This window comes from Hypanus sabinus, chromosome 2, assembly GCF_030144855.1.
Source record: "Hypanus sabinus isolate sHypSab1 chromosome 2, sHypSab1.hap1, whole genome shotgun sequence".
NCBI lineage: Eukaryota > Metazoa > Chordata > Chondrichthyes > Myliobatiformes > Dasyatidae > Hypanus > Hypanus sabinus.
Genome location: NC_082707.1, coordinates 190,794,568 through 190,816,981, shown reverse-complemented (window position 1 = coordinate 190,816,981; position 22,414 = coordinate 190,794,568). Strand labels below are relative to the sequence as shown.

The window sequence follows — 22,414 nt, the reverse complement described above, 5'->3', positions numbered from 1 at the left end:
AGGAGCAGGTATTCATTCATTTATTTAGAGATACAGCATGGTAGCATGCCTTTCCAGCTTGAATGAGCCAAGATCGCCCAATTACACCAATGTGATCAATTGACCTCTAACTTGTGCATCTTTGGAAACCTGAACACCAAGAGGGAACCCACACAGTCAAGGGGGGGGGGGGGAATGTACAAATTCCTCACAGGCAGCGGTGGGAATTGAACCCAGTAATAATGTTACACTAACTGCTCCGCGACCCTGCCTCCCCAGTGTAGAGGGACACGAGCCAGGAAAGTGTATGTAGAGCTGTCGGGGCAGGCTATGCATCAACTAGGCAAAGGTGGTAACTTTGCCAATAGTGTAGACATCATCCCTAAATAGGACTAACAAGAAAGGTGGAGGTCTTTGAAATCCTCATCATTGCTATTTAAGTGAGCCTAGACGTTCTGTCTCAGCTCAGAACACACTGGGAATCCAGTGTATTCCCAAAACTGGCAAGGCCTGCCAAGTGTAGTGTACATTCAAGATACCGAACAGACAGAATCAGAATCAGGTTTAGTATCGCTGGCATATGTCATGAAATTTGTTGTTTTGCAGCAACACTACAGTGCAATATACAATAAAAACACTATAAATTGCAGTTTGATACAAAAAATTAAGTAAGGGAGGGGAAAAATAGTGTGGAAGTATACATTGGCTCATTGTCTATTCAGAAATCTGAAAGTGGAGGGAAAAAAAGCTGTTCCTAAAACGCTGAGTGTGTGTCTTCAGGCTCCTGCAGATCATTCTTGATGGTAGCAATGAGAAGAGGGCATGTTCTAAGTGATGGGGTCCTTAATGGCATTGGTGGACAGCAACATAATGCCCATTATCAGTTGTGATGATACAAAAATTGGCGGAGCTCTGGATGGAGAGAAAGGTTACCAAAGAATTCAGCAGGGATGTAGGCCATTGGGAAATCTGGGCAGAGAAATGGGAGATGGAGTTTAATCTGGAGAGCGAGGTGCTACAGTTTGGGAGGTCATTTGTAAGAGGGAAGTATACAGTAAATGGTAGAGCCCTTAGGAACACTGAGGTACAGAGGGATCTCGGGGTTTAATCCATTGCTCCCTGAAATTGGCACAGTTAGGGTGGTTTAAAAGGTGTACAGCTGGGGCATTGAGTGGCAAAGTCCAAGTTGTAGCTGTATATGACTTTGGTTAGGGCACATCCAGAGAACCACCATCTCTTTATGTTCCTACCATTAGGCAGGAGGCACCGAAGCCTTAGGCCCCACACCACCAGGTTCAGGAAACCACACTGTAGGAAGAGGATGAGAGAGGGGAAGTTTAAAGGAGATTGACGAGGCAAGATTTTTTACATAGAGAGAGGTAGGCACCTGGAAGGTAAGTGATGAAAGCAGATATGATAGTGAGGTTTAAGAGCTATTTAGACAGACACATGAACAGGCAGGGAATGGAAGGATAGAGATCTCATGCAGGCCTTTGTGCTGCTTAGACTGATCTCATGGTTGGCACAGGCATCGTAAGCTGAGGGCCTGTTTCGTTTCGATGTTCAGTGAACAATGTAGATTCCATAACCATGGCCTGCGGTGGATAATGTTTCAGATCCCCAGGCAGCATTCAGAATGTAGAGGGACATGAATCAGCGGGCTGTTGTGGGGGGGGTCACAAGGTTATCAGGTGGAGGGTCAACAGGTCAAAAGTTATCAGTTTAGCTCTGAAAACAGCAGAGTGGCCCATTCTCTTATCAGTCCTGATCATGCCTCTGCTGAACTGCTCAAAACCTTCAGCCTCAAGCTGTGAGAATTGTTTTGAACCGGTCAGTGAACAAGTAGCTATGCCAGCTCTCTCTACCACCAAGTCGGTGAAGTGTTTAATGAGCCTTTCTGTCCAAGGTTTGAGCTTGTACCTCAGGCACTGGTAAGGAGACACTTCACTGCCTGAAGCTTTAAACTGTGTCAGAGGTTTGATGGGGTTACACAGGTCAGGCCAGCCTGTACAGCACAGACACTGGAAATGGATACTGGCTGTCCAGCTGTGGGACCCAAACCCCAGAGAAACTGGGAAACTGACACTAAAGAACTTTTAAAATATTTTAAATGATAGAATGGGATGGCATATGTGTTCAAAATTTTAGATAAAAAATAGAGAATGAGCAGCATGTGACAGAGATTGAGAGAGACATGGAGAAGATTTTCATGTATATTGTACTCGGACCTTACTAGAACCAGGTTAAAATTAAACCTGCATTAATCTCAACGGCTCTTGAAACTTCAAAGCTGCTGGTTTCAAATCGTGTCAAAAAAACCTAAAATTCCCCATAACAAATTAACAGTCTGGGATTTAACATTCTGTGGAAAAGTCTTAGACCATATAACAATTACAGCACGGAAACAGGCCATCTCGGCCCTTCTAGTCCATGCCAAACGCTTACTCTCACCTAGTCCCACCTACCTGTTCCTATACCTATCCAATTTTTTTTAAATGACAAAATCGAGCCCTACCTCTACTGGAAGCTCGTTCCACACAGCTACCACTCTCTGAGTAAAGAAGTTCCCCTTTGTGTTACCCCTAAACATTTGCCCCCTAACTCTCAACTCGTCCTTTTGTTTGAATCTCCCCTACTCTCAATGGAAAAAGTCTATCCATGTCAACTCTATCTATCCCTCTCATAATTTTAAACACCTCTATCAAGTCCCCCCTCAATCTTCTACACTCCAAAGAATAAAGACCTAACTTGTTCAACCTTTCTCTGTAACTTAGGTGCTGAAACCCAGGTAACATTCTAGTGAATCTCCTCTGTACTCTCTCTATTTTGTTGACATCTTTCCTATAATTCGGTGACCAGAACTGTACATAATACTCCAAATTCAGCCTCACCAATGCCTTGTACAATTTTAACATTACATCCCAACTCCTATACTCAATGCTCTGATTTATAAAGGCCAGCATACCAGACACCTAAGCTTTTGCACAATACTGTAGTAATTTTAATTATTATACCGTATTGCTGCAAAAAAAAACCAAATTTCATGACATACATGAGAGACGATAAACCTGATTCTGATATGGGTCTCTGTTGTTGACTGAGAGTGGGAAGGGGAATAGCGAGAGGGGAATCATGGTTGGGAAAAGGGGAAGGGGGAGGGAAATACCAGAGACATTCTGTAATAACGAATAAACTAATTATTTGGAACCAAATGACCTTGCCTGGTGTCTCAGGGCTAGATGTGTCTGCAACTCCGCCACTCCCTGCTCCGGGCACTCCTTCTCTGACACCTCATCCCACATCCCTCCCGCAACACTCCACCTTCACCATTCCTAACATCCTTTGCTCCCCCCAGACTTACAAACTTGCGGAGGTCTCCGCTCCTTGCTGACGATTACGCTATTGTGCAAAAGTCTTATGCATCCTAGCTATGTATATATGCCTAGGACCTTTGCACGGTCCTGTAGATGTAACACAGTCTTCAGCATTCCTCTGCAGGTTTTTTTCTTGTAACAAGTTAACAGTCTAGGAATTAGATGTAAAACACAATATGAGCAATATCTTGGGATTCATCTACAGATTTTTGAGGAGTTTTCTATGAATGCAATGTAAAAGATTTTATTAGGCTACTCCGCAGTGTACTTTAACTCATTCTGACAAGGGTTTTCTTCATTGTCAGTAACAAGCACTTATACCTACTTATAAGTGGAGAGAAGCATTCCAAAGTGCTGCATGGCCAGTGGACCAAACAAGATGAAAGGGTGAACACTACACAAACTGCTGGAGGAACTCAGCAGGTCAGGCAGCATCAACGGAGAGGAATAAACAGTCGACATTTCGGGCAAATGCTCTTCATCAAAGTTCTAAAGTTCAAAATCAAAGTAAATTTATTATTAAAGTACATGTATGTCACCATATACAACCCCGAGATTCATCAGGATCTTAATAAATGTTTCACGGTTTCCATGGCCTCCTCTTGTGCCAAAATGAGGCAACCCTCAGAGTGGAGGAGTAACACTATATATTCCGTCTGGGTAGCCTCCAACCTGATGGCATGAATATCGATTTCTCCTTCTGGTTAACAAATTTCCCCCTCCCCCTTCCTCTATTTCCCACTGACCTTTTATCTCTTCTCACTTGTTGATTACTTCCACTTGGGTCCCCTTCTCCTTCTCTTTCTCCTATGGTCCACTCTCCTCTCCAATCAGATTCCTTCTTCTCCAGCCCTTGACCTTTCCCACCCACCTGGCTTCACCTATCACCTTCCAGCCAGCCTCTTTACCCTCCCCCAACCTTTTTATTCTGACATCTCCCCTTCCTTCTCAGTCCTGAAGAAAACTCTCAGCACAAAATCTACTCATTTCCATAGATGCTGCCTGACCAGCTGAGTTTCTCCAGGGTTCTCTGTGTGTTGCTTTGGATTTCCAGCATCTGCAGAATCTCGTGTGTTTAAGGTAAACTCTATTCTTGGTTGGAGAGTGGAGTGTATCAGTTAGTACTACTGCCTCACCACTCCAGGGGCCTGGGTTCGATCCTGACCTAACGTGTTGCTGGGTGCATTGCTTTCCTCCCGAATCCCAAAGACGTGCTGGCAGGGTAACTGACCACTGTAAATAGCCCTAAGTGACCCTCAGTGTCGGTTAATGGCAAAGGAATCAACGGGGATTTTGATGAGATGGGAGGGAGACTGGGTATTGGGAAATAAGGAAAGAGTTCCGACAAAGAGTCGCATCAGGGAAGAGGTACACAATCCTGAAAACCCAAACACTGTTTTAGGAACAGCTTTTCCCCCACTGCCATCCGATTTCTGAATGTCCTATGAACTATGAACACCGGCTCTCTTTTTCAAGGTTCAAATTAAATTTAATATCAAAGTGTGTGTACGTCACCATGTACTACCCTGAGATTCATTCTCTTGTCGGCATTTCTGCACTATTTATTTTTAAAGATTTATTTCTAATTTTAACTAATAGTAATGCTTCTTGTTTAACACCGTATTGCTGCCACAAAATAATAAATTTCACGACATTTGTCAGTGACAATAAACCTGATTCTGATTCTCCTTCCACAGATTCTGCCTGACCTGCTGAACGTTTCCAGTTCTATTTCTATATTTCATTATGATCGTTCACTTTATAGTTGACCCGCACTGCACTCGGTCTGTAACTGTAACACTTTATTCTGTATTCTGTTATTGTTTTCCCTCGTTCTAGCTCAATACATTGTGCAATGAGTTGGTCTGTATGAACAAGCTTTTCACTATCTCAGTACAGGTGACAATAATAAACCAATTCCAAGAAGGTTTCAGGTCAGGGATCTCTCATCAGAATTTCTATCGTTGCTTTTTTAATCTTTCCTACATTCTCTCCAGTACGACCACATCCTTCCTATAGTGTGGCAATATTTTAAGGGTGGTGTAATGACGTCAGCAATTTTGTACTCAGGTGGGTCCCATCAATGATGTGAGTGGCCAGTAATTCTGAGGAAAGGTTTTGTCCTGAAACGTTGACTGTTTATTCCCCTTCGTAGGTGCTGCCTGACCTGCTGAATTCACAATTTTTTTTCTGTTGCTCGTACTTTTATTTCAGATTATCAGCAGCTGCAAGATTTTGGATTTTCATTGAAAACAAAGTTTTGTTTGGGGACCAGGGGATGCTTTTGTTTTTGTTCAAGAAGGTGAAAAGCGATGGGGAGGCAACAAATTCACAGGGAAAATCGACTGAGTGGGCTGCACCGTTGCTGGAGCTGCTACCTCATTAATCCTGTTTGGGAGTGCTGTCTGTGTGGAGTTTACACGTTCTCCCTGTGACCGCATTGGTCTCCTCCCAGGTGCTCCGGTTTCTTCCCATGTCCCAAAGACGAGCACGTCGGTTGGTTAGGTTGCTGCTGTAAGCTACCGCTACTCTGTAAGTGAGTGGTACAATCTGGGGGTGGGGGGGAGCTGATGGGAATGTGGGGAGAATCAACTGTAGGGAATATTGGTTGGGAATGGAATTCTCCTTCAACCCATGGGACAGTGTTGTCCAGGATGACCTCATAGAAATTTATAAAATAAGGTGGATGGTCACAGCCTTTTCCTCAGGGTTGGGCAGTCCAGAATGGAGGGTATATATAAGAAAAGAGGTGAAAATTTTAAAACAGACCCCAGAGGTAACTTCTTTGCACAGAGGCTGTTGGATGTGTGGAATGAACTACCACAGGAAGTAGTTGAGGCATTGGAATGGGTACAGGGAAGGGAAGGGTTTGGGCTGAACCCTGGCAAGTGGGTCTATCAGGGATGCTGCGGTCAGCTAGAACCAGATGGTCCGAATGGCCTGTTTCCGTGCTGTATTACTTCATATGACTCTATATGGAAATGTATGATGGAATGAGCTTGAGGAACCTCCTCCTGTGACCAAGTTTTCCTGTCAGAGGACAGATATATATATGATAAATCTCTCTCTCTCTCTCACCTGAATGTTGGGATTCTGTGCGTTGATGTCTGCATTGGTTAGGTCGGGGAAGTTCTTCAGGTCCAGGACAAAAGGATTGGTCTCCTCCAGGCCAGACCCGTATTTTGTTTGTGCCGGGATGTCTGGTGGTCCTGGGGGTGACCAACGCCGCTTGTGACGGGCTTGGCTGTTAGTCTTCCAGGACTTCAGCTTGTTATCTTCAGCCGTCTCCTCTGGATCCCGGGCCAGCCTTGAAATCGAATGGCTCTTCACCTTGCAAGGAATGGAGAAAGTCATCAGGGGGAGGAGTCACAGGCAACACTCGAGAAACAATACCGAGTGATCTTATGGAAGGACAGCTTCTTCCTCCATCCCCACCCCTCCCATCTGCTGCCATCAGATTTCTGAATGGTCCATCAACCCACTAACAGCATCTCATTATCCCATCTTTGCACTACTGGAGCATAGAATATTACAGTACAGGTCCTTCACTACAGAACGTTTAACCTACTTTGAGATCAATCTAACCCTTCCCTCCTACATAGCCCTTCATTTTTCTATCATCCACGTGCCTATCTAAGAGTTTCTTAAGTGTCTCTAATGTATCTGCCTCTACCACCACTCTCTGTGTAAAAAACCCACCTCTGACATCTCTCCATTTACTTCTGTCCAGTCACCTCAATATTGTGCCCCCTGGTATTGGCCATTTTCACCATTGATAAGTCTCTGCTTATCAATGTTCCTTCACCAGTGTGCGCAAAAATCTTGAGCCATGTAATTTTTTGTTGAGTGACAACAACATGTACTCACTGAGTTTTTAAGTGGAAGTAAACCTGAAGCTGTTCTAAGGATAATAAGCCATTCTGCTTCAAATGAACTACAAGTCTTTCGTGCTTCACGCTCTTTGTTACTTTGTAGTGAATCATTAATTTCTTCAATAAAAACAGCACAAGTATGCCAGTTCTAAAATCTTCAGTCAAATTATCACAATCTCCACGTTGTCAACACCGTCTGCATCAGAAAGTGGAAAAGGAAATGTGATGGTGTACGATCGTGAAATATGCTTAACGTGCCAGTGAGGTAGAGGTTGACAACCTTCTGTGCGCAGTTCAAATTCCTTTGTGTGCTAGTAGCAAAAGATGTGCGTGCTCACCCAAGCACACAACTTAGAGAACTCTGCTGTCCATCCACATAGTCTATGCCTCTTAGCTTTACAACTCTGCCAAGTCACCTCTCGTTCTCCTAAGAGAAAACCCCTTGCTTGTTCAACCTGTCCTCAAAAAACATGCTCTCTCTCTAATCCAGGCAGCATATTGGTAAATCTCACCTGCACCCTCTTTAAAGCTTCCACATACTACCTATAAATAGGTGACTTTTTTTAAAATGGAACTGTATTGCTGCTGCAAAATGACACATTTCAAGAGACACACTCAGTGGCCACTTTATTAGGTACACCTGCTCCTTAGTGCAAATTTCTAATCAGCCAGTCTAATGTGGCAGAAAGCAAATGCATAAATCAGTCATGATCGAATGGCAGAGCAGACTGGATGGGCCAAATGGCCTAATTCTGTTCCTATGTCTTGAGGTCACATCTTCTACACTTTCAATGAAAGGCCCAGACTGCTCAACCTTTCTTCCTAAAACAGACTTGCCATCCCAGGAACCAGCCTTGAGAATTTTGCTTCACTCTTTCTATACATGTATAGGAATTGGACACGATATTCCCGGTGTGATTTCATCATGCCCCTACATTACTGTACTAAGACATCTTTACTCCTGCACTAAAAACCTTCAATAACAGACAACCTACAATTTGGCTTTCTAATTTACATATTAGAACACTGAGGATATCTGCTCTTAAATTCCCAAAGTGAAAAAGGAATGCAACAACATTAATAGCTCCAGATGTGACTCAGCTGAGAATATTCTCACTAAATTGGAGAAGATTGTGGGCCCACAGACTTGTGCATAAAAATTGTTCAGTACAACATTGGTGTCATGAGGTGGGTTAATGTAATTCTTCATTGCTGGTGTTGGTTAATTTTGCATGGGAGATTTTTCAGATAGAGGCAAAAGCTCTCCTGGTAACAGTTGAAGAAGCAATTTGCTCCAATGCACTGGCCAATACTTGCCCTTCAAACAGCATCACTTAAAATTCTGGTAATCACATTGCTGTTTCTGGGGCTTTGGCTGGCTTGAAAAATATACACTCAGTGGCCACTTTATTAGGTACAGCTGCACACATGCTCGTCAAAGCAAATATCTTATCAACCAATCATATGGCAGCAAATTAATGTACAAAAGCATGTAGACATGGTCAAGAGGTTCAGATGACCAGACCAAACATCAGAATGGGGGAGAAATGTGATCTGAATGACTTGGACTGCGGAATGATTGTTGGTGCCAGACGGGGTGGTTTGAGTATCTCAGAAACTGCTGATCTCCTGGGATTTTCATGCACATCAGCCTCTAGAGTTTACAGAGAATGATGGGAACAACAAGAAACAAGCTGCAGTTCTGGGGGCGAAAACACCTTGTTAATGAGAGTGGGCAGAAGAGCATCTCTGGACTGGCCTGTCCAGATGAAAGGTCTCGACCTGAAATGAGGATCATTCCCATTACCTCTTTAATATTGCCTGGATCAGCTCCCCAATATTTTAAACGGTGGCTGACTTAGAGAGCATCCCACACATCCTTGGGACGTGGGAGAAAAGCAAGGCACCGAGAGGGATCTCGCACGGTCACTGGAAGAAGCAACACAGACTGCACCAAAGGCCAGGAATGAACCCAAGTTGCGGATACCATGAGACACTGGAAGACTAGTGGGAATAAGCCATTTGGCCCCTCAAGCCTGCCCCAGCCATCCTACATGATCATGGCTAACTTATCTGAAATCTCATCTGCTCTTCTGTACTAGTTCCCCACAGCCCTCAAGTCCCTGACCCTGAAGCTTTTATCTATTTATTCTATCAATACCCCAAGCGATATCACATCGACAATCCTCCACTACACATCTGGTATTTTAACTATCCCAGATTCCAGGTTCTCCAACTATGATAAAGGACACTTTTCCCCTTGCTTTCCTATTTACTTGTGATTTATCTGTTTGCCTCTAGTCCCATGAGCTTTTCTACCACCTTGTCCCTCATGATCACTAATATTACAAACCCCTCTTCATCTCCTGAACCTGGCCCATCTCAAACCTCTAGGATGTTTGCTTTTCAAAAAGTCTTAAGTAGATTTAGTATCGAAGTACGTATATGTCACCATAGACTATCCTGAGATTCATTTGTTTGTGGGAATTCACAGAAGAACAAAGAATTACAATAGAATCAATGATAAACTACACACACTAACAAGCAACCAATGTGTAAAAGACCAAGTGTAAGTACAGAAAAAATACTGAGAGCATGAGTTGTAGAGTCCTTGAAAGTGAGTCCGTAGGCTGTGTACAGCGATCAATTCAGTGTTGATGTGAGTGAAGTCATTCAGACTGGTTCAGGAGCCTGATGGTTGTAGGGTAATAACCGTTCCTGAACCTGGTGATGTGAGACCCAAGGCTACTGTACCTCTGTCCCGAGCAGCAGTGAGAAGAAGGAATGGCCCATGTTCTTCACCATTAAAATTAATGCAAAGTATTGATTTCACTTATTAGCCCGTTTCGTGTTTCCTGTCTTCAATCCCCAGTCTCACTGTCTAAGGAACTCACAGTTTCCCTGGACTCCTCTTTCTCTAAATCTGTGGAAGTCCTTGCTGGTACATTTCTCATCTCTCTCTGGTGACTTGCCATTAGCTGACGGCACCAACCCTGACTGCTGTTATAATTCAACAGACCTCTCTCAGAACCCCCTGGATGAGGCTGGGAATCCATTCAGAGCCTTTCAGCGTTGCTCCCCTAACTGGACCCAACCCTTTCTTTGAAGAAGTGGTTAAACCAGCCACATGCAGTGAAGGGTGAAGGCCTGGGATGAAGTGTTGAGCCAATTACATCAGAGTAGTGGAATACTGATTGCGGTAGGAAGGCAACACATCAAACAATCCCAAGAATGAAAGGGTTATGATAACTCTGGGCTTGTACTCGCTGGAGTTTAAACAGAACGAGGGGGGATCTCATCAAACCCACTGAACATTGAGAGGCCTAGACAGAGTGGCAGGGTGGAGATACATCACTACAAAAAGAGGTATATTCCTTCCCTCCAATGGGCTGCGGTCAATCCTGCTTAACCTGCAAACACTCCTCCCATCCCGATTAAGGTCATGGGAGCAGGCGGTGGACGATCGTATGAACAGCTGGTGCAGATCACAGGTCCTGGTAATGCCACGACTGACATCAGACAGAGTATTGACAGTAGCTGGGGTCACCCATCTTGTAAACTCACCACCCAAAATAAAGGCAAACCACTTCTGCAGAAAAATTTGGCAAGAACAATCATGGTCGTGGATAGAGCAACAAAGTGGCTCAGTAGACAGATAGACGACCATGATTGTCTGCATCGTACTACATGGCACATAATGATGATGATGATGAGATAGAGTGGACATGGACAGGATGTTTCCAACTATAGGAGAGTCTAGGACTAGAGGGCACAGCATCAGAACAGAAGGATGCCCCATCAGAAAGAGATGAGGAGGAATTTCTTTAGCCAGAGGATGGCTAATCTGTGGAATACATTGCCATAAACGGCTGTGGAGGCCAAATCACTGAGTATATTTAAAGCTGAGGTTGATAGGTTCTTGATTAGTAAGGGTATCAAAAGTTACAGGGCAAGGGGGTTACAGGGAAAGGTATGATATATCAGCCATAATGATGTCAGAGCAGATTCGATGGGCCGAATGACATAATTCTGCTCCTTTGTCTTACGATCAAATGTCAGCGATAGTAAATCTGGTTCTGATTCCGATTCCTTATGTTCTCACAATATCCTAAAGCATTCAAATCGGAGTTAACAAAGCCATACATAATTTAAACCAAAACTGACAAGCCTCTGAAACAGGAAAACTGTCTTTTGCTAATAAAAATTGTATAAACATATCCATCTTCCCAAAAACAAATCTTAGAGTGTTCGCCGTGCAGAAATATCCCAGGGCACTTTACAAGCTTCAGAGGTTTAATTACGAGGACGGATTGAACAGACTAGTGCCGTATCCCCTAGAGCAGAGATCAAGGGATGATCTAATTGAGGTGTTTAATATGATTAGAGGTTCTGGCGGGTGAGTATAGAATAACGGAGCATTGCATTAACATTCAAGCCAGGCAGGGCACTTGGGGTGAAGCCATGGAGCATTTCGTCACATGGGCAGAGGGGGAAGGGGGTTGGAAATTTCGAACTCTCCAAAACAGGAACGGAACAGGAGTAGGTCACTTGGGTCCTCAAGCCTGCCCCACCATTTAGTAAAATCAAAAAGATTAAAAAGATCTGCGTTAGTTGCCACATGTACATCGAAACATGCAGTGAAATGTGCCATTTGTGTCAAATCAAATCAGCGAGAATTGTGCTGGAGGGAGCCTGCAAGTGTTGCCAACATACTTGCCCATAACCTACTAAAACTAACCCTAACCTGCAGGTCTTTGGGATGCGGGCGGAAACTGGAACACCCGGTACAAACTCTTTAGAGACAGCAGGAGGAATAGAACTCTGTTCAGTTATCGCTGACGCTGTGAAGCATTTGTTCCAACTGCAACACTGCCTTGCCATCCCATCAGGGCCGATCCATTACCTCGGTAACACATTCCTTCTCTAAAACAGGCCACTTTTCATTTCCCTTAAAGTCTGAAAGTCCTTCCTTGACCAAGTTATTTAAACAGCGTCAGCTGATTAACAGACTTCTGTAGAGCATGGGCATTAATGTTTGGATGCAGGACTAGGGGACACACGTGACTGATAGGACAGGATCGAAGGGCTCAATTGCCTTCTCCTGGACCAACAAAACAATATGCCCGAGGAAATCTACAGGTCGAGCAACATCTGTGGGAGGAAAGGAATTGTCAACGTTTCAGGTCAAAACCCTGCCTCGCAGCACAGCCGCGAAGTTCCTCCAGCAGAATGTATGTTGCTCTAGGTTCTAGTACCCGCTGTCTCCTGTGCCTCCTTGCCTCTTCCTGTAGCCTACTTCAAAGCAGAGTCAAGGTTTAGAATGGTCCACATAGAGTGGATGAGCAGAAGATGTTTCCAATAGTGGGGGTGTCTAAAGTCGGAGGGCACAGCCTCAGAAAAGAAGAACTTGTCCCTTTAGATCAGAGTTGAGGAGGAATTTCTTTAGCCAAAGAGGGGTGAATTTGTGGAATTCATTGCCACAGACAGCTGTGGAGGTCAAGTCATTGGGTATGCTTAAAGTAGAGTCTGATAGGTCCTTTTTATTTTATTTATTGAGATAAAACATGGAATCAGCCCTTTGAGCCATACCACTCAGCCAACCACCTACCTAACTCTAGCCAAATCATAAAAACAATTTACAATTTCCTGTTGTGCCTTTGGACTGTGGGAGGAAACTGGAACACCCGAGGAAACCCACATGCACATGGGAAAAACGTACAAACTTTCTTAGAGAAGACCACAACCTTGTCACGGTTTGGAGACCTGCGTGCCTTTATGACCTAGAGAGCTACGTTGGCTGGAGTCAGGGCTTTGAGCATTGGCTCTTGGAAGGGTCACCCATGCCAATCAGGTCAAAGGGTAGAGGTCAGAATAAGAGTGATCCACCACTTCTCCAGGTTCAGGGTTCAGCTCAGGGCTAACAACTCTGACTGGTAAAACAACTGTTCCGGAATCAACAATGAAGCATCCTTCTGCATCTGAATGGCCAAGGACAGACAGGGATGGAGCTCTTCATTGATGCCCTAAACTTCAGAGGCATAACTGGCAGTATTTTTTCCTTATAGAAGATGCCGGAATTGATCTCTGATCTCCAATGCCTAGAGCTGTAACAGTGCGCTAACCGCTAGGTTACCCAATATTACTAATTACTTAATTTGTAAGGGTGTCAAAGGTTATGGGGAGAAGGCAGCAGGATGGGGTTGAGAGGGAAAATAAATCAGCCATGATCAAATGGCAGAAGAGACTCGATGGGCTGAATGGCCTAATTCTGATCCTATAGGTGTGTAGCTGTTGGATGGAAGATGGTGGAGCTATCAGCATTCAAGTTGGGTGTGAAAGGTAATGCATCTGTTGGTAGCAGTTGGGTGGGGGTGGGTGTTAGGGAATCGGTGGGAGGTGGGGGTGAGTGAGAATGTTGTTGACCTTTGGGGGGTGGTGTAACCACTGGTAGATGGGATGGTGGAGTGAGAGTTGGGGCATGAACTGTTAGGGGGAGGGTTGGGGATGGAGGTGATAGGCGGCTGATTGAAGGACTGGGGGATGGTGTGAGAGCTGGGAAGTGGGTGTGAAGGCTGTGGGGTGTATAAGGATTGGATATGTTGGGTAGTGTGAGAGCTGAGTGATACGTGTGCTTGGTAGTTGGTTGGAGGATTGGTGTGGGTCTGAGGGCTGGGGGTAGGCAGGCTAAGGGTGACGGAGGGGAAGAATTGTGGAACCTGTTGGGGAAGGAGAGAGGGCAATGAGATGGACGAGAGAGACAGTTGGGCAGATGGTCATGGGGAGGGAGTGTGCTGTCATCTGGAATGGAGCGGACAAAAACCCTTGGGCATCCAACGTTACTTCTGAAAATTAGCGGGAAGATGGAATATTGGGAAGCTTTTAAAAACCTACAGAGAACAACTAAAAGAATCATCGGGGGGAAAAGATGAAATAATAAAGCAAGCTAGCAAACAATATCAAGGTGGATATTAAAGGGTTTTTGCAAGTATGTAAAAAATAAAAGAGAGATGAGAGTGAATATTGGACCACTAGAAAATGAGGCCGGAAAAATAATAATGGAGATAAGGAGATGGCAGATGGATCAAATGAGTATTTTACATCTGCCTTCACAGTGGAAGACACTAGCAGTGTGCCAGATGTTGAAGGATGTGAGGGAAGAGAAGTGGGTGCAGTTACTGTTACAAGGGAGAAGATGCTCAAAAAGCTGAAAGACCTAAGGGAACATAAGTCACCCAGATCAGATGAACTGCACCCTAGGGCTCTGACTGAGAAAGTGGTAGAGATTGTGGAGGCATTAGAAATGATCTTTCAAAAATCATTGGACTCTGGCATGGTGCCAGAGGACTGGAAAACTGTAAACATCACTCCACTCTTTAAGAAAGGAGAAAGGCAGCAAAAAGAAATTTTAGACCAGTTAGCCTGACCTCAGTGGTTGGGAAGATATTGGATCATCCTCAGTCGTTAAGGATGACATTATACAACCATAGAACATTACAGCACAGAAACAGGCCTTTTGGCCCTTCTTGGCTGTGCTGAACTGTTTTTCTGCCTAGTCCCACTGACCTGCACCTGACCCAATTCTCTCCATACACCTCTCATCCATGTACCTGTCCAAGTTTTTCTTAAATGTTAAAAGTGAACCCGCATTTACAACTTCATCTGGCAGCTCATTCCACACTCCCACCACTCTCTGTGTGAAGAAGCCCACAATGTTCCCTTTAAACTTTTCCCCCTTAACCCATGTCCTCTGGGGTTTTTCTCCCCTAGCCTCAGTGGAAAAAGCCTGCTTGCATTCACTCTATCTATACCCATCATAATTTTATATACCTCTATCAAGTCTCCCCTCATTCTTCTACACTCCAGGGAATAAAGTACTAAGTTATGGAGTAGTTGATGACACAGGACAAGATAGGACAAAGTCAGCATGGTTTCAAAGGGAAAATCTTGCCTGCCAAACCAGTTGGAATTTTTTGAGGAAATTACAACTAGGATAGATAAAGGAGATGCAGTGGATGTTGTATATTTGGACTTTCAGGAGGCCTTTGACAAGGTGCCACACATGAGGCTGCTTAACAAGAGCCCATGGTATAACAGGAAAGTTACTGGCACGGTTAGAGCATTGGCTGATTGGTAGGAGGCAGCAAGTGGGAATAAAAAGATCCTTGTCCGGTTGGCTGCCAGTGACTAGTGGTGTTCCGCAGGGGTTGGTATTGGGACCACTTCTTTTTATGCTCTATATCAATTACTTAGCTTGGCAACATGACTTTGTTGCCAAGTTTGCAGATAATATAAAGATTGGTGGTGGGGCAGATAGTGTTGAGGAAACGAGTAGCCTGCAGAAGGACATGGATAAATTAGGAGAATGGTTAAAAAAAATGGCAAATGAAAAGCAATGTTGGAAAATGCATCGTCATGCACTTTGATAGAAGAAATAAATGTGCAGACTATATTCTAAATGGGGAGAAAATCCAAAAACCTGAGATGCAAAAGGGCTTGGGAGTCCTTGTGCAAATTCCCCTCATTCTAAAGGTTAACTTTAGAGTCAGTGGTGAGGAAGGCAAAAGCAATGTTAGCATTCATTTTAAGAGGTCTAGAATACAAGAGCAGGGATGTGAAACTAAGGCTTTACAAGGTATTTGGTGAGGTCTCACCTTGAGTATTGTGAACAGGTTTGGACTCCTCATCAAAGAAAGGATGTGCTGGCATTGGAGAGAGTTCAAAGGAGGTTCACAAGGTTGATTCTGGAAATGAAAGGGTTATCATATGAGGAACATTTAATGGCTCTGGACCTGTACTCACTGGAATTTAGAAGGATGGCGGGGGGCGGGGGGGAATCTCATTGAAACTTTTCAAATGTTGAAAGGCCTAGACTGAGTAGATGTAAACAGGATGTATCCCATGGTGGGGGAGTCTAGGACAAGAGGGCACAGCCTCAGGATAGAGGGGCATCCATTTAAAACAGAGAGAATGAGAAATTTCTTTAGCCAGAGGGTAGAGAATTTGTGGAATTCGTCACCACAGACAGCTGTGGAGGCCAGTACATCGGGTGTATTTAAGGCAGAGATTGATAGGTTCTTGATTGGACACAGCATCAAAGGGTATGGGGAGAAGACCGGGAGGGGGCTGAGGAGGGAAAAAAGAAACAAAAAAGAATCAGTCATGATTGAATGGCTGAGCAGACTCGATGGCCATCTGACCTAATTCTGCTGCTATGTCTTGTGGTGTTAGGCTGGGATAGTATTCCCTGGATCCTTGAAGAATGAGGAGAGATTTGATAAAGGTCATAAATAATGAGGGGTATAGATAGAATAAGTGCAAGCAGGCTTTTTGCACTAAGGTTGGGTGATGCTAGAACTAGAGGTCATAGGTTAAGAGTGAAAGGTGAAATGTTTAAGGGTTCATGATGAGAAACGTCTTCACTCAGAGGATGGTGCAAGTGTGGAAGGAGATAACAGCAGAACCGATGGATGTGGGTTCGGTTTCAACATTTGGATATGTACATGGATTGGAGGTTATGGAGGAATATTTTCTGGGTGCAGATCGATGGGACTGGGCAGATTAATAGTACGACATGAACTAGATGGACCAAAGGGCCTGTTTCTCTGCTGTAGTGATCAATGTGTCTATGACTCTATGGCGCTGGGTGGCTGAAGATATGATGCAGCAGTGCACCAGCTGCGCTCTCACCTCCAGCAGAGCAACAAAGTCATTCAATAAATGCAAGTTAATATTGCTAAGCAGAAATTACACAGAAATCAGCAGACAGCTTGGTCCGGGAATCCCATGATTCTTGCTGAAGGAGAGTGTCAGATTTCTTTCCATTGCCTTAATCCCTCCTGTACCTAATAAAGTAGCCACCAAGTCTACATTTGTGGTCCTTAGTCCATCCACTTTAAGTTTTGATGTGTTATCCATTCAGAGATGCTCTTCTGCATACCACTGTTGTAACACGTGCTTATCTGAGTTACCGTCACCTTCCCGTCAGCTTGAGCCAGTCCGACCATTCTTCTCTAACCTCTCTCATTAATAAATCATTTTCTCCCACAGAACTGCAACTCACTGGATGTTTTTTTTTTGCACCATTCTCTGTAAACTCTAGTAAACTGCTGTATGTGAAAATCCTGGGAGATCAGCAGTTTCTGCGATACTCAAACCTCCCTGTCTGCTACCAACAATTATTCAACCGTCAAGGTCATTGCTTCCCCATCCTGATGTTTGTGAACAACAACTGAACCTCTTGACCATGTCTGCTTGCCTTTATGCCTTGAGTTGTTGCCACATGATTGGCTGATTAGGTATTGGTGTTATCATTGAGCACCACAATCACGTAGCAATTAACACAACGCTATTGCAGTTCAGGATGTTCTGGAGGTCAGAGTTCAACTCTGGCAGTCTGTGAGACATCCCCGTGGAATGTGTGGGTTTTTCCTATGTGCTCCCGTTTCCTCCCACAGTCTAAAGATGTACCAAATAGGTTGATTGGTCTTTGTAAATTGTCCCATTATTAAGTTAGGATTAAATTGGGGATGTCAGGGGCTCCTGGGGCGGTGTTATCGAAGGGCTGCAAGGGCCTACTCGTGCTGCTTCACTAAATAATTGACAGAATAAATTAGTGAGCAGGTGTACACCGCAAGTATCTACTCAAAGGCGGCTTTGTTTTTGGTCATTTATTTCATTGTCTGTCAAATCTTTCTGTGCACAACTGAGCTCTTGTAGTTATAACGCTGGTAATTCTGTGACAGTGACATGCTTAAGGGGCATCATGAGGTCAGAATGGGTGCTGTAGGTCTAAATGTCCAGTGGCAGGATGTCTGGACACAAGTAGGTTTAACCTTGAACACTGTCTGGTTGAATGATATAGCAACAACAACTCTGCACTCAATGTCAAGGCCAAGGAACTGATAGCGGACTTCAGGAAGGGGAAGTCTGGAGAAGACACACCAGTCCTCATTCAGGGGTCTGGAGGTGCCAAGTTCCTGCATGCCAACATATTGTTGCAAACATGAAGAAGCTACCTTGGCACCCATACTTCATTAGAAGTTTGAAGAGATTTGGTGCGTCAAATCTCCAGCAACTTTCTACAGATGGACCGAGGAGAGCATTTTGACTGGTTGCATCACAGCCTGGTGTAGAGGCTCCAATGAACAATGTCAAAGGAGACTGCAGGAGGTTGTAGACAGCCAGCCCCATGATAGCCACAACCCTCTCTACTATTAAGGACATCTTCAAAAGATGATGCCTCAAAAAGGCGGCGCCTATCATTAAGGACCATCATAATCTGGGACACGGCCTCTTCTACATGAAACTTTGCTGCAGAAAAGCACCATCCATTATCAGAGGCCCTCACCACCCAGGCCGTGCTCTTGTCATATTGCTGCCATCAGGCAGAAGGTACAAGTACCTCAGGACTCGCACCACTGTTCAAGAACAGTTACTACCCCTCAACCCTCATGCTCCAGAAGAAAAGAGGGTAACTGTACTCTTTGTGCTTCTGGTGTTCCCACAACTGATGGTCTTATTTTAAGGACTTTTTATCTTGTTTTTTTTATACTCGCTATTTATATTTAAATTCACACAGTTTGTTGTTCATTGATTCTGTTTACAGTCACTGTTCTATAGATTTGCTAAGTATGCCCACAAGAAAAAGAATCTCTGGGTTGTATGTGGTGACTCTGGTAATAAATCTTACCTTTGACCTTTTCTATTATTACCATTGGGGAAGAGGTACAAGAGCCTGAAGATATTTTAGAAACAGCCTTTCCCCCTCCATCTTCAGATTTCTTAATGGTCCGTAAACCCATGAACAATAATTTATTGTTGATCTTTTGCACCATATGTCTGTCTATGTATCCATTTATCTAGCCTTCTATTTATTTGTTTTTCTGTTTACTTCTAACTTATAAAACATTTTGTATTGCTGTGTACAGCTGCTGCAAAGCAAATTTTACAGCAATGTTGGTGATAATAAACCTGATTCTGATTCAAACAGAAGCTTCCTCAGGTTTGTTACCTTAAGCCCAACAGCAAGAATTGCCAGGGTAAATACTGTGGGTGCTAGGATCTGAAGGTAATATGATAACCTCCATCCTTGCCTCCTCCCCCCTCCCCACCCACTGTAAATCACTTGGCTATCAAAACACCAGCAATTATAAGCAGATTCCCCAAGCTCAGAGTACGGAGTGCTGAGCAGAGAGCTGGAATAGCTCCAGAGCTACAACTATTGTGGACCTGGGACGGATATCACACATCCACACTTAGATCTAATATTTAACCTGTTTTCAAAACCAGTGAGGCATGGAGAGAGAGGAGATGGGACACCCTTGGAACCATTAAAGACTCCCTTGTACACCAGCAGGAACACCTTCATGAACCCCATTAAACTCTATCCAAGACTCCATTAAATTACCATCAGAAACCCTGTTGAACACCATCAGAGATGACATTAGATACCATCAGAGACCCTACTGAACACCATCAGAGATCACATTAAATACCATCAGAGACCCTACTGAACACCATCAGAGATCACATTAAATACCATCAGAGACCCTACTGAACACCATCAGAGATCACAAACTCCATAGAAACCCTGTTGAACAACACGAAACCCCATAAAATACCATCGAAGACCTACCAAACATTACAAGAAACTCCATTAAACACCAACAGAGACACATCAAACGCCATCAATGACCCCGCTAAACACCATCGGGGATTCCAGTAAATCCCACCAGAGATCCCATTAAACACTAGTCCGACTCTCTGCACTGCCCGTGAAGGAGGGCCCGCCGAAATGGAAATGGCTTTCTCCTGTAACTGTGACACAGAGTTCCACAAGCATGCCACGCACAATATCCTTCAAAGTTCAGTTCGCCGCAAAGAGGCGCCGGACACCTCGCCGCCTGAAACGGCACTTGGCGCTGCGCGGTGCCCCAAACCCGACTGTGCGAAGCCCGGACCCTTGACCCTGACGGCGGTGTGAGTGTACCCGGGAAAGGCGCAGCAGCCCAGCGTGAGGAAGACACTGGACCCATGGGGAGACACACACCCACGGGCCCGGTGACTTTATGAGGTTAACCTCCCCGGAAAAAAATGGATGTAAACGGCCGCTCGCTGACAGTACAAGTCCGCTCCCCATCCCCGCAGGTCTGTACCCGGCTCCGAAAGCGGACTCCCACAGATGCTGCGGGATCCGCTGAGTTCCTCCAGCAGTTGGGTTGTGATTCCGGATCCCAGCAGCTGTAGCCCCTCGTGTCTTTGCTGGAGGAACTCAGCTGGGTCCCGCAGCATCCGTGGAGGCGTGGTGGGTTAGAGGAACCGCAGACATTTCGGGTCGAGACCCTGCATCAGGAGTTTGTGGCTTCGAGTGTCTCGCGTCCCGGGACAGTGTTTAGCGTGTGTAACGCGACTGGACGGAACCTCCAGTAAAACACACCGAACGCCCACTCGGCGTAGACTTTCTACGGAGCTTCATTTAAAAGAACTTATTTTCAAGACTGAATGGGTTGCATTGCGTTAAAGGCACATACCTGCTTACCCGTAGCCCCGGCGTCCCGCGTGGCGCTCTCTCCCTTCTGCTGTCGTCGGTCGCCGTATTTACCCGTCGGGACACCTCTGAGAAGCGCGAACAGGGCGGCGAGGGAGACGAGGAAGAGAAGCGGGACCGACTCTCTGACGAGCCGCATCGCCTCGCCCCGGAGTGTGAGGGTCTGCGCGGCGGATTTTTTGGTGTCGGATTAAATTCGGGGAGGGGCGGAGGGAGGGGGGAGTCCCTCGACGGTAGGTTTTCAACGCCGAGTTCGCTTTTGGGAAATCCTCTTTGGCTCAGCCTGGCTTCCTCCTCCACCGCACGGTTCAGTGGCGGTCCGGTAATTGACAAGACACCGCGTGTCGGTGTGCGGGGACAGAAGGTGATTCGGTCTGCGCCCTGCCACTAATATCCGCTACCCAAACCTCCTGGAGTACTTTCGCTGCCCGGGACAGGCGCTTGACTCTCGCTCCTACTCCCTCCTTCTCCGCTCGGCGCACGGATATTCTCTCCCCGGCCGTCCGTCTTCGCTCTGCCTCCGACCCGCTGATAAATAGAAGTCCAGATCAGACAGACGTCAAAGGTTTTAGTGACGTGTGGGCGGGGGAAGAAAGACTTAAATGCTTTAAGGAGCAAGAGGCGAGAGGAGAAAGGTCAATGGGGGTTAGGGAGAGTGAAGAGGCGATTATCCCTGGGGCAAGGGGAGGGCTGAGACGAGAAATGATGGTAAGATTTAAGATAAATCGGAGGAAGTCAGTCCCACCAGCAGCGTGGGAAGCGGGTGAACATATGGGACGTGGAATCAGAGACAGGGCGAAACAAAAAGAGTAGCACAAAGCAAGTGGTGAGTCGGGAGTGCGAGCGAGAGTTGGTTCAGGTGGGGTCCACAGGCGGGAGGAAGCGACGGTAGAGCGGAGCCGGTGGGGTAGAGTTCGGGCAGGAGTCGGGTGATGTGAAGCTGGTGCAGCGGGGAGGAAAAGGAGGCGGTAGTAAGGAGGGTAGGGAGAGTCAGGGACACATGTTCCCGGAATTAAAGAACAAAGGAAACCGCGGAGCGAAACGGAAATGCGATGTACAGATACGAGATGGTACAGGGGTGCAAACGGGAGGGGTAAGACCGCAGCGCAGCAGAGGGAGACGGGGTGGGGGGGGGGATGGATACGGAAGCACAGGAGTTTAACAAGAAAGTCGGATGAACAAACGGGGGACGGAGAGGCAAGAGCGATAGAGGTGAAGATGCCCAACTCATGGAGTTGAACTGGACGCTTTCCATCCAGTCAATAGAAAGCACCATGCGGGGCCACTACAAGGACAATGTGTAAGGAACTCCTGGGTGCCGTCTGGAGTTTAGTCATCGAGCGTTTAGTTCCTGATAGGGTCACCCACGGCGGTAAGGTCAAGGGGGAGGCAGCCGGCAAAGAGCGATCCTACCAATACCTCAACGGCGGAGTCGGAGAAAGGCCCCCAAATTATTTTGCACTCCATTGGACCCTGACCCCTGTAAAGGAGCGTGTGGTGACTGCCGGTGAAGCAACCTTCCCATTTCAAACAGCCATGTACCGGCGTTAGAGGGATCCACCCTAACATCCTATGCGGATCCTGAACAGCCACCTCAGGACAGGCGATAATCTTTCTCAACTCGAGTGATCACGCCGTTACAC

At 45.6% G+C, this 22,414-nt stretch overlaps 1 protein-coding gene across 2 annotated transcripts in view; it reads right to left on the bottom strand.

The window, feature by feature from the left end:
- The window catches only part of ism2a (isthmin 2a), a 57,511-nt gene extending 36,100 nt beyond the window's left edge, over positions 1 to 21,411 (bottom strand). For both annotated transcript variants that reach the window (XM_059961693.1, XM_059961696.1), the window contains exons 1-2: positions 20,755 to 21,411; positions 6,432 to 6,683 (exon numbers count right to left, since the gene is read on the bottom strand). In XM_059961693.1, the coding sequence (XP_059817676.1) occupies positions 6,432 to 6,683; positions 20,755 to 20,910 (408 nt within the window). In that variant the 5' untranslated portion in view covers positions 20,911 to 21,411. The remainder of the gene's footprint in view (positions 1 to 6,431; positions 6,684 to 20,754) is intronic.
- Between the last annotated feature and the right edge of the window lie 1,003 nt (positions 21,412 to 22,414).